This window comes from Phyllobates terribilis, unplaced genomic scaffold (genome assembly GCF_046119375.1).
Source record: "Phyllobates terribilis strain yellow unplaced genomic scaffold, ASM4611937v1 Scaffold_5__5_contigs__length_657084704, whole genome shotgun sequence".
NCBI classification, from domain to species: Eukaryota; Metazoa; Chordata; class Amphibia; order Anura; family Dendrobatidae; genus Phyllobates; species Phyllobates terribilis.
In genome coordinates, this window is record NW_027362765.1 from 602,555,991 (window position 1) to 602,574,260 (window position 18,270).

Genomic DNA, 18,270 nt, shown 5'->3' on the forward strand with positions numbered 1-18,270 from the left:
AGTGAGATCAGGAAAGCAGTCTGTCAGATATTACGTATCACACTGGTAACTAACCCTTTCATCTAAAATAAGCTCAAGAGGCAGATTCTCAGTGAGATTTTACCAGTTTATTTAGATATAAGAAAAACGTGTATAACTCTGGTATAAGATCACAGCTATCAAGATATTTTATTCAGCTTCTTATCATCTACATGCCCATGTAGGCAGCTTGGGAAGGTTGATCCAACCTACAGATTCCCTTTACAAAATTTTTCTCTTTACAGCCACTAACTACATAGGTATTTGCAGTTCAGCTCCATTCACATATTGAGATAAGAAAGTCACTTTAAGTAGATGATAGAGCCATGATTACAATTTTTTTCTGGTATATTTATCCACATTAATAATGTAACTTATGCATTAAATGGTTACGAGTGGCATTAGTACAAAATGAGTAGAAATGTTAGGATAGCAGCTATACATATTGAAGACTGAACGTGGTATCAGAAGTGTAATATTGTATTTTATTAGGGTTTTTGTTATTTTTAATCTTTCATTTCCTTTATAAAGCCCTGCTGAATGTATGTATTTGTGTAAATGTATCTATCTTTACAGTTTGTCTTTACTTCTTTTTCACTGTTTCATTGAATAGTAATGCTGTTGCCATTGTTTGATTGTATAAATAATGCATATTTAACTTTTTAACAATTATCTTTTGACATTTGTTTGGCCTTTTAGTGAAATTTTAATTGCAGTATACACAGAAGGAGCACATTTGATTGAGCACCATGATAAATCAGTATTTATATGGTATATTTATTTTCTAGCTGGAACTGATGGGCTAATTGTGAAAACCTGCATAACTTATGTCTCTTGATTTCTTAGAAGATACCTATCTACAGAGCAATGCTACACGGGTTCCCAACTTTCCTAGTTACAGAAGATTCCTTTACTTAACTGACACCTTTGTATTCCAGGCATATTGTGGTCTGTGGTCACATCACTCTAGAAAGCGTTTCCAACTTCTTAAAGGACTTCCTCCACAAAGATCGAGACGATGTGAACGTGGAGATTGTATTTCTGCACAAGTGGGTAACCTCTTATAACAATGTTACAAATGTTTTCTAGCGGAGACCATGATTGTTTCCCACATTGTCTTGATTTGAGTTGGAAAACTAAAGTTAAAATTGTTTATGAAAACATTTTGCCATTATGTTCCAATCTATCAGAGCAGGTAATAAAAAATCAGCTTTTAATCATGATTAGTTTATATTCGATTTGATATTCAATATATACACAAAAGTGAGTACACCCCTCACATTTTTGTAAATATCTTATTATATCCTTTCATGGGACAACACTGAAGATTTGACACTTTGATACAATGTAAAGTAGTCAGTGTACAGGTTGTATAACTCGATATCCAAGGGGTAACGTTTCTCATTGCGGAAAGTGACATGTTAAGCATGTCAAGATGAGGAAACTTGAGTAATCCTAAAAGTCAATATTAACTCTCTAACGAGCCTTGTGATATGATTTAGGATAAAAGCCAGAACTATAATCTCAATTTGCACACACTGTGTTTCGGGGTACTGCCCCTCTTTAGTGCAGAGTGTGAGATATGGTTTGGCTGAGTGAGAGGCATCAGACCGGTATCCAAGGTGTAACGTTTCTCCTTGCGGAGAGTGACATGTTAAGCATGTCAAGGTGAGGAGACTTTTAAGTCCCAATGCTCCTCTGGGAAATATGGAAATTGTCTCTTCAGAGAGGAAGAGTGATAGAACTCTAGTGCCACCTATAGGAAGTAGCAATCCTAAAAGACAATATCAACTCTTTAACGAGCCTTATCATATGATCTAGGATAAAAGCCAGAACCATAATCTCAATTTGCAGACACTGTGTTTCGGGTTACTGCCCCTCTTTAGTGCAAAGTGTGAGATATGGTTTGGCTGTGTGAGAGGCATCAGACTGGTATCCAAGGGGTAACATTCCTCCTTGCGATGAGTGACATGTTAAGCATGTCAAGGTGAGGAGACTTTTAAGTCGCAATGCTCCTCTGGGAAATATGCAAATTGTCTCTTCAGAGATGAAGAAGACTAGAACTCTAGTGCCACCTATAGGAAATAGCGATCCTAAAAGTCAATATTGACCCTTTAACGAGCCTCTAAATAACTCAGCACACAGCCATTAATGTCTAAGCCGCTGGCAACAAAAGTGAGTACACCCCTAAGTGAAAATGGGCAAATTGTGCCCAATTAGCCATTTTCCCTCCCAATTGTCAAGTGACTCATTAGTGTTACAAGGTCTCAGGTGTGAATGGGGAGCAGGAGTGTTAAATTTGGTGTTATCGCTCTCACATTCTCTCATTCTGGTCACGGGAAGTTCAACATGGCACCTCATGGTAAAGAATGCTCTGTGGAACAGAAAAAAGGAATTGGTGCTGTACATAAAGATGGCCTAGGTCAGATCTGGGCAACGTGCGGCCCGCGGGCCACATCTGGCCCGCGGACCGAGACAGCCGAAGGGCTCATAACAGTGGCCCACGGGCCGCACTGCACCGCACGCCGTCACCGCTCGCCGTCACTGCCCGCCTGCACACCGTCACCGCTGTCTCAATCCGTGGTCTCAATCCGCGGTGAATGCATTGGTGGAGGAGGGGCCGCCACTTCCCTCTTCCACCAATCAGCGTTAGAAACAGCTGACACAATGGCATCAGCCTGCACACTGTGGAGAGTCAGTGCATCAGAGACAGGAGCGTAGGGAAACGGGGAGTGAAGTAAGTATATGCTGGACACAGGGGGGGCTTTAATGATGGACACAGGGACGGCTTTGCTTTGATGCTGGACACAGGGGGGCTTTAATGCTGGACACAAGAGATGCTTTAATGCTGGACACAGGGGGGGCTCTCATGCTGGATACAGGGGGCTCTCATGCTGTACATAGTGGGGCTCTCATGCTGGACATAGTGGGGGGCTCTCATGCTGGACACAGGGAGGGCTGTCATGCTGGACACAGGGGGGTCTCATGCTGGACACAGGGGGGGCTCTCATGCTGGACACAGGGGGCTCTCATGCTGGACACAGGGGGGTCTCTCATGCTGGACACAGGGGGGTCTCATGCTGGACACAGGGGGGTCTCATGCTGGACACAGGGGGGACTCTCATGCTGGACACAGGGAGGGCTGTCATGCTGGACACAGGGAGGGCTGTCATGCTGGACACAGGGGGGGTCTCATGCTGGACACAGGGGGGGCGCTCATGCTGGACGCAGGGGGGCTCTCATGCTGGACACAGGGGGGGCTCTCATGCTGGACACTAGGGAGGGCTGTCATGCTGGACACATGGGGGCTCTCATGCTGGACATAGGGGGGCTCTCATGCTGGACACTAGGGAGGGTTGTCATGCTGGACACAGAGGGGCTCTCATGCTGGACACAGGGGGGGCTCTCATGCTGGACACTAGGGAGGGCTGTCAGGCTGGACACAGGGGGGGCTCTCATGCTGGACATGGGGGGCTTTAATGCTAGACACTGGGGGGCTTTAATGCTGGACACTGGGGGGCTGTCATGCTGGACACTTGGAAGGGCTGTCATGCTGGACATGAGGAGGCTCTCGAGCTCTCATACTGGACATGGGGGGGTGGGTGGTGCACATGCTGGACTTGGGAGGGCTGTGTGGGGCTCATGCTGGACATGGGGGGCTGTGTATGGCTCATGCTGGACACGGGAGCGCTGTGTGGGGCTCATGCTGGACATAGGGGGCTGTGTGGGGCTCATGGTGGACACAGGAGAGCTGTGTGGTGCTCATGCTGGACACGGGAGGACTCTGTGGGGCACATACTGGACATGGGAGGGCTGTGTGGGGCTCATGCTGGACATGGGAGGCTGTGTGGGGCTGATGCTAGACATGGGGGGCTGTGTATGGCTCATGCTGGACACCGGAGGGCTGTGTGGGGCTCATGCTGGACATGGGGGGCTGTGTGGAGCTCATGGTGGACACAGGAGAGCTGTGTGGTGCTCATGCTGGACACGGGAGGACTGTGTGTGGTTCATACTGGACATGGGGGGGGCTGTGTGGGGCTCATGCTGGACTTGGGGGCTGTGTGGGGCTCATGCTGGACATGGGGGGCTGTGTGGGGCTCATGCTGGACATGGGGGGGCTGTGTGGGGCTCATGCTGGACATGGGGGGCTTTGTGGGGCTCATGCTGGACATGGGGAGGCTGTGTGGGGCTCATGCTCATGTTAATATTAATATTGAGCAGAATTAATTTCAGCCTATTGGTTCGGCCCTCCCCAACAGTCACGGTCTCTCATGTGGCCCCTCGGGAAAATTAATTGCCCACCCCTGGCCTAGGTTATAAGAAGATTGCCAACACCCTGAAACTGAGCTGCAGCACAGTGACCAAGACCATACAACGGTTTAATAAGACAGGTTCCACTCAGAACTGGCCTCACCATGATCGACTAAAAAAGTTGAGTGCACGTTCTCAGGGTCATATCCAGAGGTTGTCTTTTCAAAATAGACGTATGAGTGTTGCCAGCATTGCTGCAGAGGTTAAAGTGGTGGGGGGTCCACCTGTCAGTGCTCAGACCATACACCGCACACTGCATCAAATTGGTCTGCATGGCTGTCATCCCAAAAGGAAGCCTCTACTAAAGATGATGCCCAAGAAAGGCCGCAAACAATTTGCTGAAGACAAGCAGACTAAGGAGACATGGATTACTGGAACCATGTCCTGTGGTCTGATGAGACAAAGATAAACTTATTCGGTTCAGATGATATCAAGCGTGTGTGGTTGAAACCAGGTGAGGAGTACAAAGACAAGTGTGTCTTGCCTACAGTCAAGCATGGTGGAGGGAGTGTCATGGTTTGGGGCTGCATGAGTACTGCCGGCTGTGGGGGGCTACAGGTCATTGAGGGAACCATGAATACCAACATGTACTGTTATATAGTTTATAAGGCCGAAAAAAGACAAGCGTCCATCCAGTTCAGCCTATTTCTTGTGCACTGCAGCTATTCCGCAGCGTTGATCCAGGGGAAGGCAAAAAAAAAAACCATGCGGTATAGGCCAATTTACATCATTGAGGAAAAATTCACTTCCCGACACCAATCTGGCAGTCAGATTAAATCCCTGGATTAATTAACTATCACTAAGCATAAGATGTAATTTTATTGTTCTCAAGAAAGGCGTCCAGGCCTCTCTTGAACTCATTAAGTGAGTTGAACATCACCACTTCCTCTCCCAGAGAGTTCCAGAGTCTCACGGCTCTGACCGTAAAGAATCCCCTTCTATGCTGGTGCAGGAACCTCCTTTCCTCCAGAAGCATAGTGTGCCCCCTCATCTTTGTCACCATCCTTGGTATAAACAGGTCATGGGAGAGATCTCTGTACTGCCCCCTCATGTATTTATACATGTTTATGAGGTCTCCCCTAAGCTTTCTCTTTTCCAACGTAAATAGGCCTAATTTTGACAACCTCTCTGGGTATTCTAGTCCCTCCATTCCCTTTATTACCTTAGTCGCCCTCCTTTGTACACTCTCTAGCTCCAATATGTCTTTCCTGAGCACCGGAGCCCAGAACTGTGCACAATATTCTAAGTGCGGCCTTACCAGCGCTTTATACAGAGGAAGAACAATGTTCTCATCATATGCCCCTATTCCTCTTCTGATGGATGCCATGACTCTATTTGCCTTCGAAGCTGCTGCCTGACACTGGGCACTCCAATTTAATTTGCTATTAACCAAGACGCCCAGGTCCTTCTCCATGTCAGATTTCCCCAACGGTTTCTCATTTAATATGCATGGGTGACTGCTGTTTTTCTTTCCCATGTGCATGACCTTACATTTATTGGCATTGAACCCCATTTGCCATTTTTTGGCCCAACTCCCCAATTTATCTAAATCCTCCTGTAGCTGTGCCCTATCCTCATCTGTATTAACTACTTTACAAAGTTTAGTATCATCTGCAAATATTGCTATTTTACTATGCAACCCTTCCACTAGATCATTAATAAATATATTAAATAATATAGGGCCCAAGACAGACCCTTGAGGCACCCCGCTAGTAACCCTGACACACCCTGAGCTTACTCCATTGATAACCACCCTCTGCTTTCTATCACTCAGCCAGCTATTTACCCACTTGCACACATTATCCCCCAGACCAAGCATTCTCATTTTATATACCAACCTGTTGTGTGGCACGGTATCAAACGCTTTGGAGAAGTCAAGGTATACAACATCCACTGACTCTCCCCTGTCCAGCTGTGAGCTCACCTCCTCGTAGAAGGCGATCAGGTTTGTTTGGCAGGAGCGATCCCTCATGAATCCATGTTGATATGGAGTTAGACAGTTATTATCATTAAGATATTCTACAATAGCATCTCTAAGAAATCCTTCAAACAATTTACCCACAACAGACGTTAAGCTTACTGGTCTATAGTTCCCAGGGTCACTTTTAGACCCCTTTTTGAATATTGGTACCACATTTGCTTGGCGCCAGTCTAGTGGGACAGTCCCTGTCCATAAAGAGTGCTTGAATATAAGATACAGCGGTCTGTCTATCACATTACTTAATTCTTTTAGTACCCGGGGGTGTATGCCATCTGGGCCTTCTGTGATATACAGAAGCAGAACATAATTTCCTCCCTTTGGAAACTGGGCCACAAGGCAGTATTTCAACATTATAATGACCCCAAACACACCTCCAAGATGACCACTGCCTTGCTAAAAAAATGGCTCCAGACCTAAACCCTATTGACCATGTCCTGTGGTCTGATGAGACAAAGATAAAGTTATTCGGTTCAGATGATATCAAGCGTGTGTGGCGGAAACCAGGTGAGGAGTACAAAGACAAGTGTATCTTGCCTACAGTCAAGCATGGTGGAGGGAGTGTCATGGTTTGGGGCTGCATGAGTGCTGCCGGCTGTGGGGGACTACAGGTCATTGAGGGAACCATGAATGCTACATGTACTGTGATATACTGAAGCAGAACATAATTCCCTCCCTTTGGAAACTGGGCCACAATGCAGTATTTCAACATTATAATGAGCCCAAACACACCTCCAAGATGGCCACTGCCTTACTAAAAAAATGGCTCCAGACCTAAACCCTATTGACAACCTGTAAGGCATCCTCAAATGGAAGGTGAAGGAGCGCAAGATCTCTAACATCCACCAGCTCTGTGATGTCGTCATGGAGGAGTGGAAGAGGATTCCAGTGGCAGCCTGTGAAGCTCTAGTGAATTAAGGCAGTGTTTGAAAATAATGGTGGCCACACAAATTATTGACACTTTCAGGACAATTTGGCCATTTTCACTTAGGGGTGTTCTCACTTTTGTTGCCAGCGGTTTAGACATTAATGGCTGTGTATTGATTTATTTAGCGGGCGCACCAAATTTACACTGTTGTACAAGCTGTATACTGACTACTTTACATTGTATCAAAGTGTCATATCTTCAGTATTGTTCCATGAAAATATATAATAAAACATTTACAGAAATGTGAGGGGTGTACTCACTTTTGTGAGATACTGTATATATGAAAAAAAATCATATATGCCAGCAGGCCTCTTTAAACCACATGCACATGGCCCCATTATGACTTTATTTTGAACTGAGCCATTTTAGTTCTGCTTTAGACGTACAATAAAACTCTACAATATAGAATCACAAATGTGAATTTGCTCAATCACTGGTTCTCCATACACAGAGAGGCCAACAAAGTCTTTCCAATTGCATGGAGGCTGCACAGTGCGATACTTGAGAGACAGGCTCTGTACTAAGGAGGGATGCAACTTCCATGCATTACATACTGGCTTTGTGCACAGGGTCTGTTGAGTGTAGTGCCAAGATTGATTGAAATCTTGCATATATTTATGTTGATCTACACTGAATAGCCACTTTATGAGAAATTCCCATTTATTAATGCATTGGACCTCCTTTGACCTTTAGAATCATAGCAATTAGTTGAAGTATAGATTCCAATAAGTGTTGACCTCATTCTACAGGAATAGTGGCTGATTGAGACACTGCCAATACAAGGGGTTGGCAATTAATTTTGCCAAGGGACTAAATGAGAAACCACAGAAATCTGGGGCCAGAAGAAATCTGGATTCATTTTGCTTTTCCATCACTCAATGATTAAATTTTTGCATTTTTGCCCACTAGAGTCTTGACTTTCTTTCTCTTTTAGACAACAATGTCTGTCTAAAGGAAACAGAGCCTACAATGACCAGTTGTGCTTTCTGAGACTTCCATTGAAGCACCAGCATTAGTCAGCAGCAATTTCCTTGGCTTTCCATCCCTTTTTCATCAGAATAATTTTTGACATCCTCCTCTGATAGCTTCCAATCTCACCATTCTGAATGTACACTCAACTCCGCTGCATGAAAGAAAAAAGGTTGGCAGCTTATGAAATCCAAACCATGGTTAGTATAGCATTGATTTTCATTAGCGATGAGCAAGCATCCTCGTTACTCGAGATTTACGAGCATGCTCGGGTGTTTTCCGAGTATCTTCAGCGTGCTCTGGTGTTATGTTTCAGCCACTCAATGCTCATGATTTGTGTCTGTTTGACAGCTTTAATACATGTGAGGAATGCCTGTTTCTTAGGCATTCCTCGCATGTATTAAAGCTGTCAAACAGTCGCAAATCATGAGCACAGAGTGACTGAAACATAACACCCGAGCATGCTGAAGATACTCGGCGAGCATGCTCGGGTGCTCGCCGAGTATCTTCAGCGTGCTCGGGGTTATCAGAACATACTTGCTCATCACTAATTTTCATGCCTTGTTCAAAGTTGCTCAGATTGCTCGATTTACGCGTTGTAATGAGAATTTCTACTGGAACTGATCCATTAGAAAACTTGGTCATTTCATTTTATACTTCACTCTGCCGTAACATATCTAACTTCCACTCAGGGAAACGTCAGTCATAAAATGGCAGGTATCTCTATTGTGGCTATTCAATGTATCTCTAAATCATACATATTATTATTATTATTATTATTGTTGTTATTATTGTTGTTGTTAATAATAGCATTGTTATCATAATCAGTAATAATGATGATAATATTTACACACATCTACATTTCAAGAGAAGTTCCTGGCTAAAATAAGCCGATTAGGGTAAAATCACATGTTTGTTGCAAGCAAATGAATTTCTGCAAGTTCTAATCGGATGTATGACATGAAGAAAATTTCCAATAAATAAGGCATATGCATATACTATTAGAGTTGTAGAATGTTGTTTAAACATTTCAATTTTTATTATTTCCCAGTAAATCGTGTCCTGTATATTTTTCCACAGCATATCACCTAATCTAGAGCTAGAAGCTCTCTTTAAGAGGCACTTTACTCAGGTAGAATTTTACCAGGGATCAGTCCTGAACCCCCATGACCTTGCTAGAGTTAAGGTAAAATATTCCTTTATATTTTACTCTTGTCATGAATATTTCAGATCACATTTATTGTAATTACTATTGTTTGCTTGTGCTATGTTGTTTCACTGAAATGAAATTTCAAGGAAAAAACCCTGATGGCCTATATTTAGGATAAATCAATCATGTGAACCCATTAGATGTCCTAGCCATAGACCCTCACTAACCAGCAGGATGGCGTATGGAGCATAATCATGGGTTACCGTATATTTCTGGAAAACCCCTTTAATTGTCTGGTATATGTTCACATTCCTGTATGTGTGTTGCAATTTCTTATTCAGTCATTTGTAGACTGAATGACTGGTATATGAAGTAAAATAGCTCCTCAAAGAGGTTTTCTCAGCAAACTTGAGATTCACATTTTAGTGATTAGTAATATGAAATCGCTCTAAGGGTTTTGTTTTGTTTTCTAACTTAATTTTATAAAGTAATTTGTCCTGGTAGTATTGAAACAAATAAAATTATTTGCTACTAAGCCACCTCCAGTTCAGTGTTTTGTCTCAACTGCTTCTCCAGTGATTGATCACAGGTTGCGTGGTGATATCACGTCTACACCACTGCAGCCAATCACTGAGGTCAGCATGCATCAGCAGTGTCGTTTAGCCCATTAACTGTCTGCAGCCTTTGATAACATGATGTCACTGCAGTTGCCTGTGCACAATCATCGGAGCAACAGCAGAGACACAGCACCAGGGCCGGCTCCAGGTTTTTGTGGGCCCTGGGCAAAAGAGTCTCAGAGGGCCCCTTTAACACATACCACGATTCATGATGCACAGATACTGCAGAGAAATATATATATAGTACAATGCCGAAGATTTCACTTCTTACATTACATGAGCGACATCTATTGTAAATTCTACAATAGCTCAGAAACCGGCGGATCGCTCCATACAGAATACTGGCCCCATATAACGCTCCATACAGGATACTGGCCCCCATAAAATGCTCCATACAGGATACTGGTCCCCATATAACGCTCCATACAGGGTACTGGCCCCCATATAACGCTCCATACAGAATACTGACCCCCATATAATGCTCCATGCAGGCTGTTTCCCCCAAATAATGCCCCACGCTGGCTGTTCCCCCCTTATAATACCCCATGCAGGCTGTTCCCCCTATATAATGCCCCATGCAGGATGTCACCCCCCTTATAATGCCCCATGCAGGATGTCACCCCCTTATAATGCCCCATGCATTATGTCACCCCCCCTTATAATGCCCCATGCAGGATGTCACCCTCCCTTATAATGCCCCATGCAGGATGTCACCACCTTATAATGCCCCATGCAGGATGTCACCACCTTATAATGCCCCATGCATTGTCACCTCCCTTATAATGCCCCATGCAGGATGTCACCCCCCTTATAATGCCCCACGCATTATGTCACCCCCCCTTATAATGCCCCATGCAGGATGTCACCCTCCCTTATAATGCCCCTTGCAGGATGTCACCACCTTATAATGCCCCATGCATTGTCACCCCCCCTTATAATGCCCCATGCAGGATGTCACCCCCTCTTATAATGCCCCATGCAGGATGTCACACACCCCCTCCCTTATAATGCCCCATGCAATATGTCACTCATCCCCCTTATAATGCCCCATGCAGGATGTCACTCATCCCCCTTATAATGCCCCATGCAGGATGTCACTTCCCCTCCATATAATGCCCCATGCAGGATGTCACTCTCCCCCCTTTATAATGCCCCATGCTGGATGTCACACCCTCCCTTATAATGCCCCATGCAGGATGTCACACACCCCCCCTCCCTTATAATGCCCCATGCTGGATGTCACACCCCCACACCATATAATGCCCCATGCCATTAAAAAAAAAAAATCAAATACTCACCTCACTTTTCACCTGCTGCTGCTCAGGACTCCAGCGTCGCCGGCGTCTCTGCACTGTGACGGCTCAGGAGAGAGTGCAGTGTAATGACGTCACCACGCCCTCTGACCTGAGACGTCACAGTGCTGCAGCCGCGGAAGACACCGGAGCTGCTGTGGAGGCACGGGGAGAGGTAAGTATTGTTTCGCTGGCTGCCGGGGCCCTGAGCAAGCGGGGGGAGTGGGCGCTGACACCGCTCTCCTCCGCTCGCGGGTCCCATAGCGCGGCGGGGTGCCCGACGGTGAGTGGGCCCCCCTGCCTGCTCAGGGCCCCAGCACTTGCCCGGGTGCGCCGGGTGCTGACGCCGGCTCTGCACAGCACTGGACCTGGAAAGGGTATTTAAAGATCCATTTACACTGTGCAATTTGTAGGATTAAAGGACCACCTAGGAAAACTCATTAGCGATAATCGAACAGTGTAAAAGAACTTTTTAACATGAATTAAAAAATGTGAAAGACAAAAACCCTTTTTAGGGCACATATTGTTTAAACGCCACATGTAATCAACGTTACATGACCAGTTTAAATTTTTACTTTGACAGATTGAGTCTGCCGATGCTTGCTTAATTCTTGCAAACAAGTACTGTGCTGATCCTGATGCAGAGGATGCATCAAACATAATGAGGTACTATGGTATAAATTGTACTTGCTAGATTTTAAATCATTAGTAAATGATCTGTTCAAAAATATACTGTATGCATATAATACCTTTACATCCAGTATTGTGCAAAAGTTTTAGGCAGGTGTGGAAAAAAGTTGCAAAGTAACAATACTTTCAAATAGAGATGAGCGGATCGGTGTGCACGACCCCAGTCCATGGTCAAGTCCAGTAGTCTGTCCCTATGGACATGAGCTGCATGAATTTCCTTACCCTCTGGGATTCCAATATCACCAGGGGTCACGCACAGCAATTTTCTCATCATTACTTTTAAAAATAGAAGTGTTAATAGTTTATCTTTTAGCAATGAACAAAATGCAACGTGAATGAACAAAAGAGAAATCTAAATCGCATCAATATTTGGTGTAACCGCCCTGTACCTTTAAAACAGCATAATTTTTTTGTTGAAAAGTCAGGGATTTTATAGGATTATAGGCCGCTAAAAAAACAAACACCCAAAAACAGGAGTGCCAGCCGACACGCACGGTAGGTCCACACGGGGAATAGGGGAGTTGAAGGATTGAAGCTCCACTTACTTTGTAGGGTAGAGAAAGATGCCTATCCCCCTTCTTCCAGATCAGCATCTCCTCCTTGCACACTAAGCAATGCAGTGGAAGTTAAACCATATACTGGAGTGATTGTCAATCCAGCCAGAGACTCGAAGAAATTGATTTAATAGATAAAAATACTTTTACAACTCAATAACAAATAATCAAACAGAGCCAAATTTACCAATTTCAGGTTTCCCCTTCATCAGGATGGACAAATAAGATTCTAATTGCTTTATATACTACAGCACATGGCTTCCTGAGACGTCCATCACAGGAAATGACATATCTTCATTCTGTTTAGACTATACTCTCGTCCTTTTTTTTTTGTAGGATTATAGTCAGGGTTATGAGTAACCGATTATATCATACAGGTAATAATGATTTCCATTTTTATATGTATGTCAAAACGCAGTCAATATTTGAAACAGACACAACTGTGTAAGAGGCATTAACCTGGGTCAGGAACAGCCAAACTCTACTTCAAGACACAAGGTAGTTACAGTGGCATGTAAAAGTTCGGGCACCCCTGGTCATGTAATTTAAAATGTAAAATATTATATATATATATATATATATATATATATATATATATATATATATATATATTGCCTAAAATACAAAGGAAATGTGTCATCTTTAACTTTAGGCCTTTTAGAGATCATTTGATCTTCAACTTGCTTAACTGTTCACAATAGCAGTAATTTTGAGTAGGGGTGCCCAAACTTTTACATGCCATTGTATACCTGCATCAGCAAGGTCTTTCCCTTGGGGTTTCAAGATGTGATGTTCAAGATGTTTTGGAAAAGCAGAAAGAATTGTGCAAGTAGAAGACTGTAGATGCAGTGGTTTGCCAAGGAAATTTAATGCAGCATATGAAAGACACACCATGCTTACATCCCTTAGAAATCAGAAGAAGTCCAGCAGAATCATCAGCGGAGAACTGGCAACAAACAGTGGTACTGAGTACTGAGTGGTACTGAGCTAAACCCAACTACTGTTTGGAGATGTCTGGCCAGAAGTGGCCTTCTTGGAAGAATTGTGACCAAACAGCAATACTTTCGACATAGAAACAAGGCCAAGTGACTCAACTGTGCATGAAAATAGAAAATTGTCAGCAGGTGCTCTGCACTGAAGAGTCAAAACTTGAAAGATTTGGCTGTAACAGAAGGCAGTATGTTCTCTGAAAAGCTGTAGAACACTACAATAATATGAAACTGCAGAAACAGTGAAGCACGGTGGAGGTGCTTTGCAAGTTAGGGGCTGCATTTCAGCAAATAAAGTTGGGATGTAGTCAAGATTAACCCCTTCCCAATCGGGCGATTTTGCACTATTGTTTATTCCTCTCCTTCTTACAAGATCTTTTTTATTTTTCTATTAACAAAACAAAATACAATTTCTCAACTATTTTTTGGGTTGTATTTTTATTTCTTCGTTCATTGTGCTGTAAAAATGACCTGGCAACATGATTTTCCAGATGAGAACGATTATGGGGATAGTAGCAAATTTGTGAGTTTGCCATGGCAACCCATCGAAAACCCACAATCTTGTCACAAGGTGGACAGTGGGCATCTGGAACGGTGTGACGCCCAGACTGCACTATGTAAATGCCACTGTCAATAACTGACAGCAGCATTTAAGGGGTTAACAGCGGCAGGCAGATACAGCATCAGCTCCTCTCGCTCCTGTTAGATTGTTATGGTTCATACGGCTTCATTTCTTAGTTGGCATCATAAATGGGAACCTAACATTGGACATGTTAGTATGTTCAATGTCAGGGAGTGGTTAATGGTGTCCATGAAATACCATTAAGGAGGCTTCTGATTGGCTTTAAGTTTATTCTGCAGCATGATGACCCCAGACATACAGCTAATGTCATTAATAACTATCTTGTAAAGAAGAATGAGGAGTACTGAAAGTGATGATATGGACCCACAGAGCCCTGATCTCAACATCATCCAGCCTGCCTGGGATTACATGAAGAGATAAAAGAATTTGCACACCCCTCATACACAGAAGATCTGTGGTTAGTTCTGCAAGCTGTTTGGACCAACCTCTAGTAGAGTTCCTTTATAAACTGTGTGCAAGTGACAAGTTAGAAGAATTGATGCTGTTTGGAAGACAAAAGACTGTCACACCCAAATATTGGTGTGATTTAGATTTCTCTTTTGTTCATTCAGTTTGCATTTTGTAACTTGATAAAAATAAGCTATTAAAGGAAACCTGTCACCAGAATAAAACGCTATTAACTTGTAGATATGGGTTAATCAGCATGTTAATAGCATTATTAACCTGCCCGGCGCCTGCACTTACCCCAAATGCTTATTCTCCTTGCCAGCATTCAGTTTCAGTCATGGGGGGCGGTGCCGGCGTTTGTTCAATCACCGTTCTGAAAATAAAGAGCGGTAGCTGTAACCACACCCCCGACCCTGACTGACAACCGGCCCCAATGCAGAGCCAGTGTCATCCAGGGCCGAGAGTGCAGTCACAGTATTTTTGAAAGAATCCGACTTACAAATACATCTTAAACGGGTTTTCCTACAAACAAATGTTGATTTTAATCAATAGATCTTGGAATAATAATAAGTTCCACAATTGGATGTGTGTAAATAAAATGTTCCTGTGCTGAGATAATCTTATAAATGTGCTCCTTCTATGTACTGTGTAATGGCTGCGTCTGACCGTACAGGAACATGGACTGATCATACCACAGCTCCTGGGCAGGGGGGAGGGACAAAAGAGTATACATATGTAATGACCGGAGGTCTGAGAGAGATCCAGTGAGTCACAAACTGAGACAGAGACAGAAATAAACAACACTTTCTTTACTAAAACAGGGATTAGACTAAAATTCAGTATTGCATGAATCAGTCTCAGGTTCTGCCTGGGACACTGTCTCTACTAAATACACACAATCAGCAAAAGCTGAAGTCAATGTGCCTATCTCAAGGTTTCCAGCTTGTGTGAATTATTCTAGAGATCTGGAACAATTTTACCTAAACACTGTGTCAGTCTAGTGAGGGCGGTCTATGGGGACCCCCTGAGATGGCACACTGCATATAATCCTACCACTATGAACAATAACAATGCATGAAACTATATCAATTGCTCTTATACCCTTATTATCAGGATATCCGGATATCTTAAAGTTATGGTACCGTTAACCTCAGATGCAGTCTGTCACAGGCCTGTGAATCGCGGTGGCTGCAGCTAGTCCCGAAAAACTTTGGCGCCAAAACAAAAACAAAGTTCACAAAACAGCAAAAATTCCTTGTCTTGTCGGCCGATGCTGAGCCCACACGCCGGGGACTTTAGTCCTGTAGCCTCAGATTAAGGTCTGGGAAGATCTCTTCACAAAGTCTTGTCAATATCCTCTCAGTGGAAATGGCACCAGAAACCTTCTTTCCTCCCGAAGTCTCTCACTCTTATCCAGTACACCAACCTCATGCTCAGTCACAGAAATGGATTCCGCAGTCCCTTCATCACTCGACACGTGACTCCTTCAGCACAAAGTCTATAATCCACTCAGCATGGACCTCCACAAAACTCCACAGAGCCACACAGCTTCCCCAGCTCAGCACTTGTCCTTAAACAGAGAAAAGGGGTAAACAAACTCCACACGGAGGAGTGTAAAGACAGCGTCTTATTGCAGCTCCTTTTCACAGACTCCCTGTCTAGACTCACACATCAGACGCTCTTAGAATACACACAGTTTCTACCACTATGCAATGATTAAGAACTTATAGTTCGAAACACGTTTGCTGTTCCTCTCCAGGGTGGACTTTTAATATTTTTTGTATGACCCAATAAAATATGGATTTTAGAAGATTTGTTCAGCTGGATCTTCCTGGTTCCTCATGTTCGTCTGGTAGCACTCCTGGCTCCGTGCTGTTGATCTTCTAGGTGGGTGAGCTGATTTTTCCCTTTCTTTTTCTGCCATAAACAGAGAAAAGGGGTAAACAAACTCCACACGGAGGAGTGTAAAGACAGCGTCTTATTGCAGCTCCTTTTCACAAACTCCCTGTCTAGACTCACACATCAGACGCTCTTAGAATAGTATACACACAGTTTCTAGCACTGCCCCTCCTCTGAGCCCAGCCAGGCAAAAGTCACAGGGTCCTAGTGCTCTCCTGCTGTTATCACATTTCACACTCTCACACATATATTAAAGCAGGGTATCACAGCTGATTCTTTCTGTGAGGTAAAATATTTCACTGCCTGTTTTAAACAATGTTTTACTTTAAAGAAAGAGTTGTTTGTGATCTCATGGTGTGATGTCATCACACTCTTCTCCTTCCTCCCCTGCCCAGGAGATGTGATATGATCAGACTATGTCCCTGCACTGTCAGACGCAGCCATCACACAGTACACAGCAGGGGCACATTTATAAGATTATGTCAGCACAAGAACATTTTATTTGAAAACATCCAATTGTGGAACTCATTATTATTCCAAGAGCTATTGATTAAAATGTACATTTGTTCGTGGGAAAACTCCTTTAAATGCAATATTTCAGCAGGTTTGTGATATATAATCTGTCAGCAGCATCAGGTAAGGGCTGGGACCCTGACTCGAGCGATGTATCACTTACTTTACTGGGTGCAGCAGTTATGATAGAATGAGTTTTCTCTGCTGCACATCTAACAGAGCTCAGATGTTGAGCTGTGTATAATCCCACCCACACCAGTAATTAGCAGATTCCTGTGTACATTTTATAGTGACAGAAAGATGCTAATCAGTGCAGGAGACGTGATTGGACCAGGAGGCACAAGGCCAGTTGTCCTGTAGTAATCTCCTGTTACACTGTTTGTATTGACACAGCAAAACACAGCACAGTAAGTGACACATCCCTGTAACCAGAATCTCTGCTCCTACATTATGGTGCTCTCAGAATACATAGCAAAACCCAGCTATGTGGTTGATTTGTTATGGAAGTTTATGTCACCATTTTATTAATCTGAATGATCCTAGTAGAAATCATTGCACATGCTGCAGAAACATTGTGTGTTCAATGTGTGTAATAGTTCTGCCTTTTGTGAATATAATTTATGGCCTCAATCAGTCATTTTTGTAATGCAGATCATTTTAGCATCCGTATTATAGTCTCAATTCCTTGCCCAACTATGGCTTCGTGACTTGAACTCACAGCATCTTAGATCCAGTAGATGCTTTTAATACTGGTCATTAGACCCATATTTTGGCTGTTTCAACAAAGCTTTAGTGCATACGTCATGCTGAACTCACCAGAGATGTGTAGTGATTGCCGTAGCAGAAATAGTAAATGAATTTATTTTACTTTGTATTACAGAGTCATCTCTATAAAGAACTATCATCCAAAGATCCGGATTATCACTCAGATGCTGCAATATCATAACAAGGTGGGGTTTTAATGTTAATATTTTTAATTGTTGTCTTATTTATTTTATAGTTATTTTAGGCTGGAACATTGTAATGTTGTACATGGAAAGCAAAGTCAGGGCATATATTGTAGTGCAGAATTTTAATATCTAACTATTGAGTGACTGCTATGTAACGGACCGGGTGGTGGAACCACTGTGCCATGATCTAAGGAAAGCCTGGAGGGGCCTGACTAGGTGGCTCACCAAGTCCGACCTCGGATGCACAGAGGGTGATGATACCGCAATCTGAGGAGAGAAGAGGGAGGCAGAACCAGGTGCTACACCAGGACTGACCTCGGATGGATGGCAACTGACCCCCAAGGGACAGGAAGCAGGAACGGCCAGGAATGGTGGACTAGGC

At 43.6% G+C, this 18,270-nt stretch overlaps 1 protein-coding gene across 21 annotated transcripts in view; it reads left to right on the forward strand.

Moving 5' to 3' along the window:
• Positions 1-18,270, forward strand: part of KCNMA1 (potassium calcium-activated channel subfamily M alpha 1) — a 731,255-nt gene that overhangs the window by 474,496 nt on the left and 238,489 nt on the right. For all 21 annotated transcript variants that reach the window (XM_073686045.1, XM_073686039.1, XM_073686043.1 and 18 more), the window contains exons 10-13: positions 957-1,067; positions 9,285-9,390; positions 11,847-11,929; positions 17,819-17,888. In XM_073686045.1, the coding sequence (XP_073542146.1) occupies positions 957-1,067; positions 9,285-9,390; positions 11,847-11,929; positions 17,819-17,888 (370 nt within the window). The remainder of the gene's footprint in view (positions 1-956; positions 1,068-9,284; positions 9,391-11,846; positions 11,930-17,818; positions 17,889-18,270) is intronic.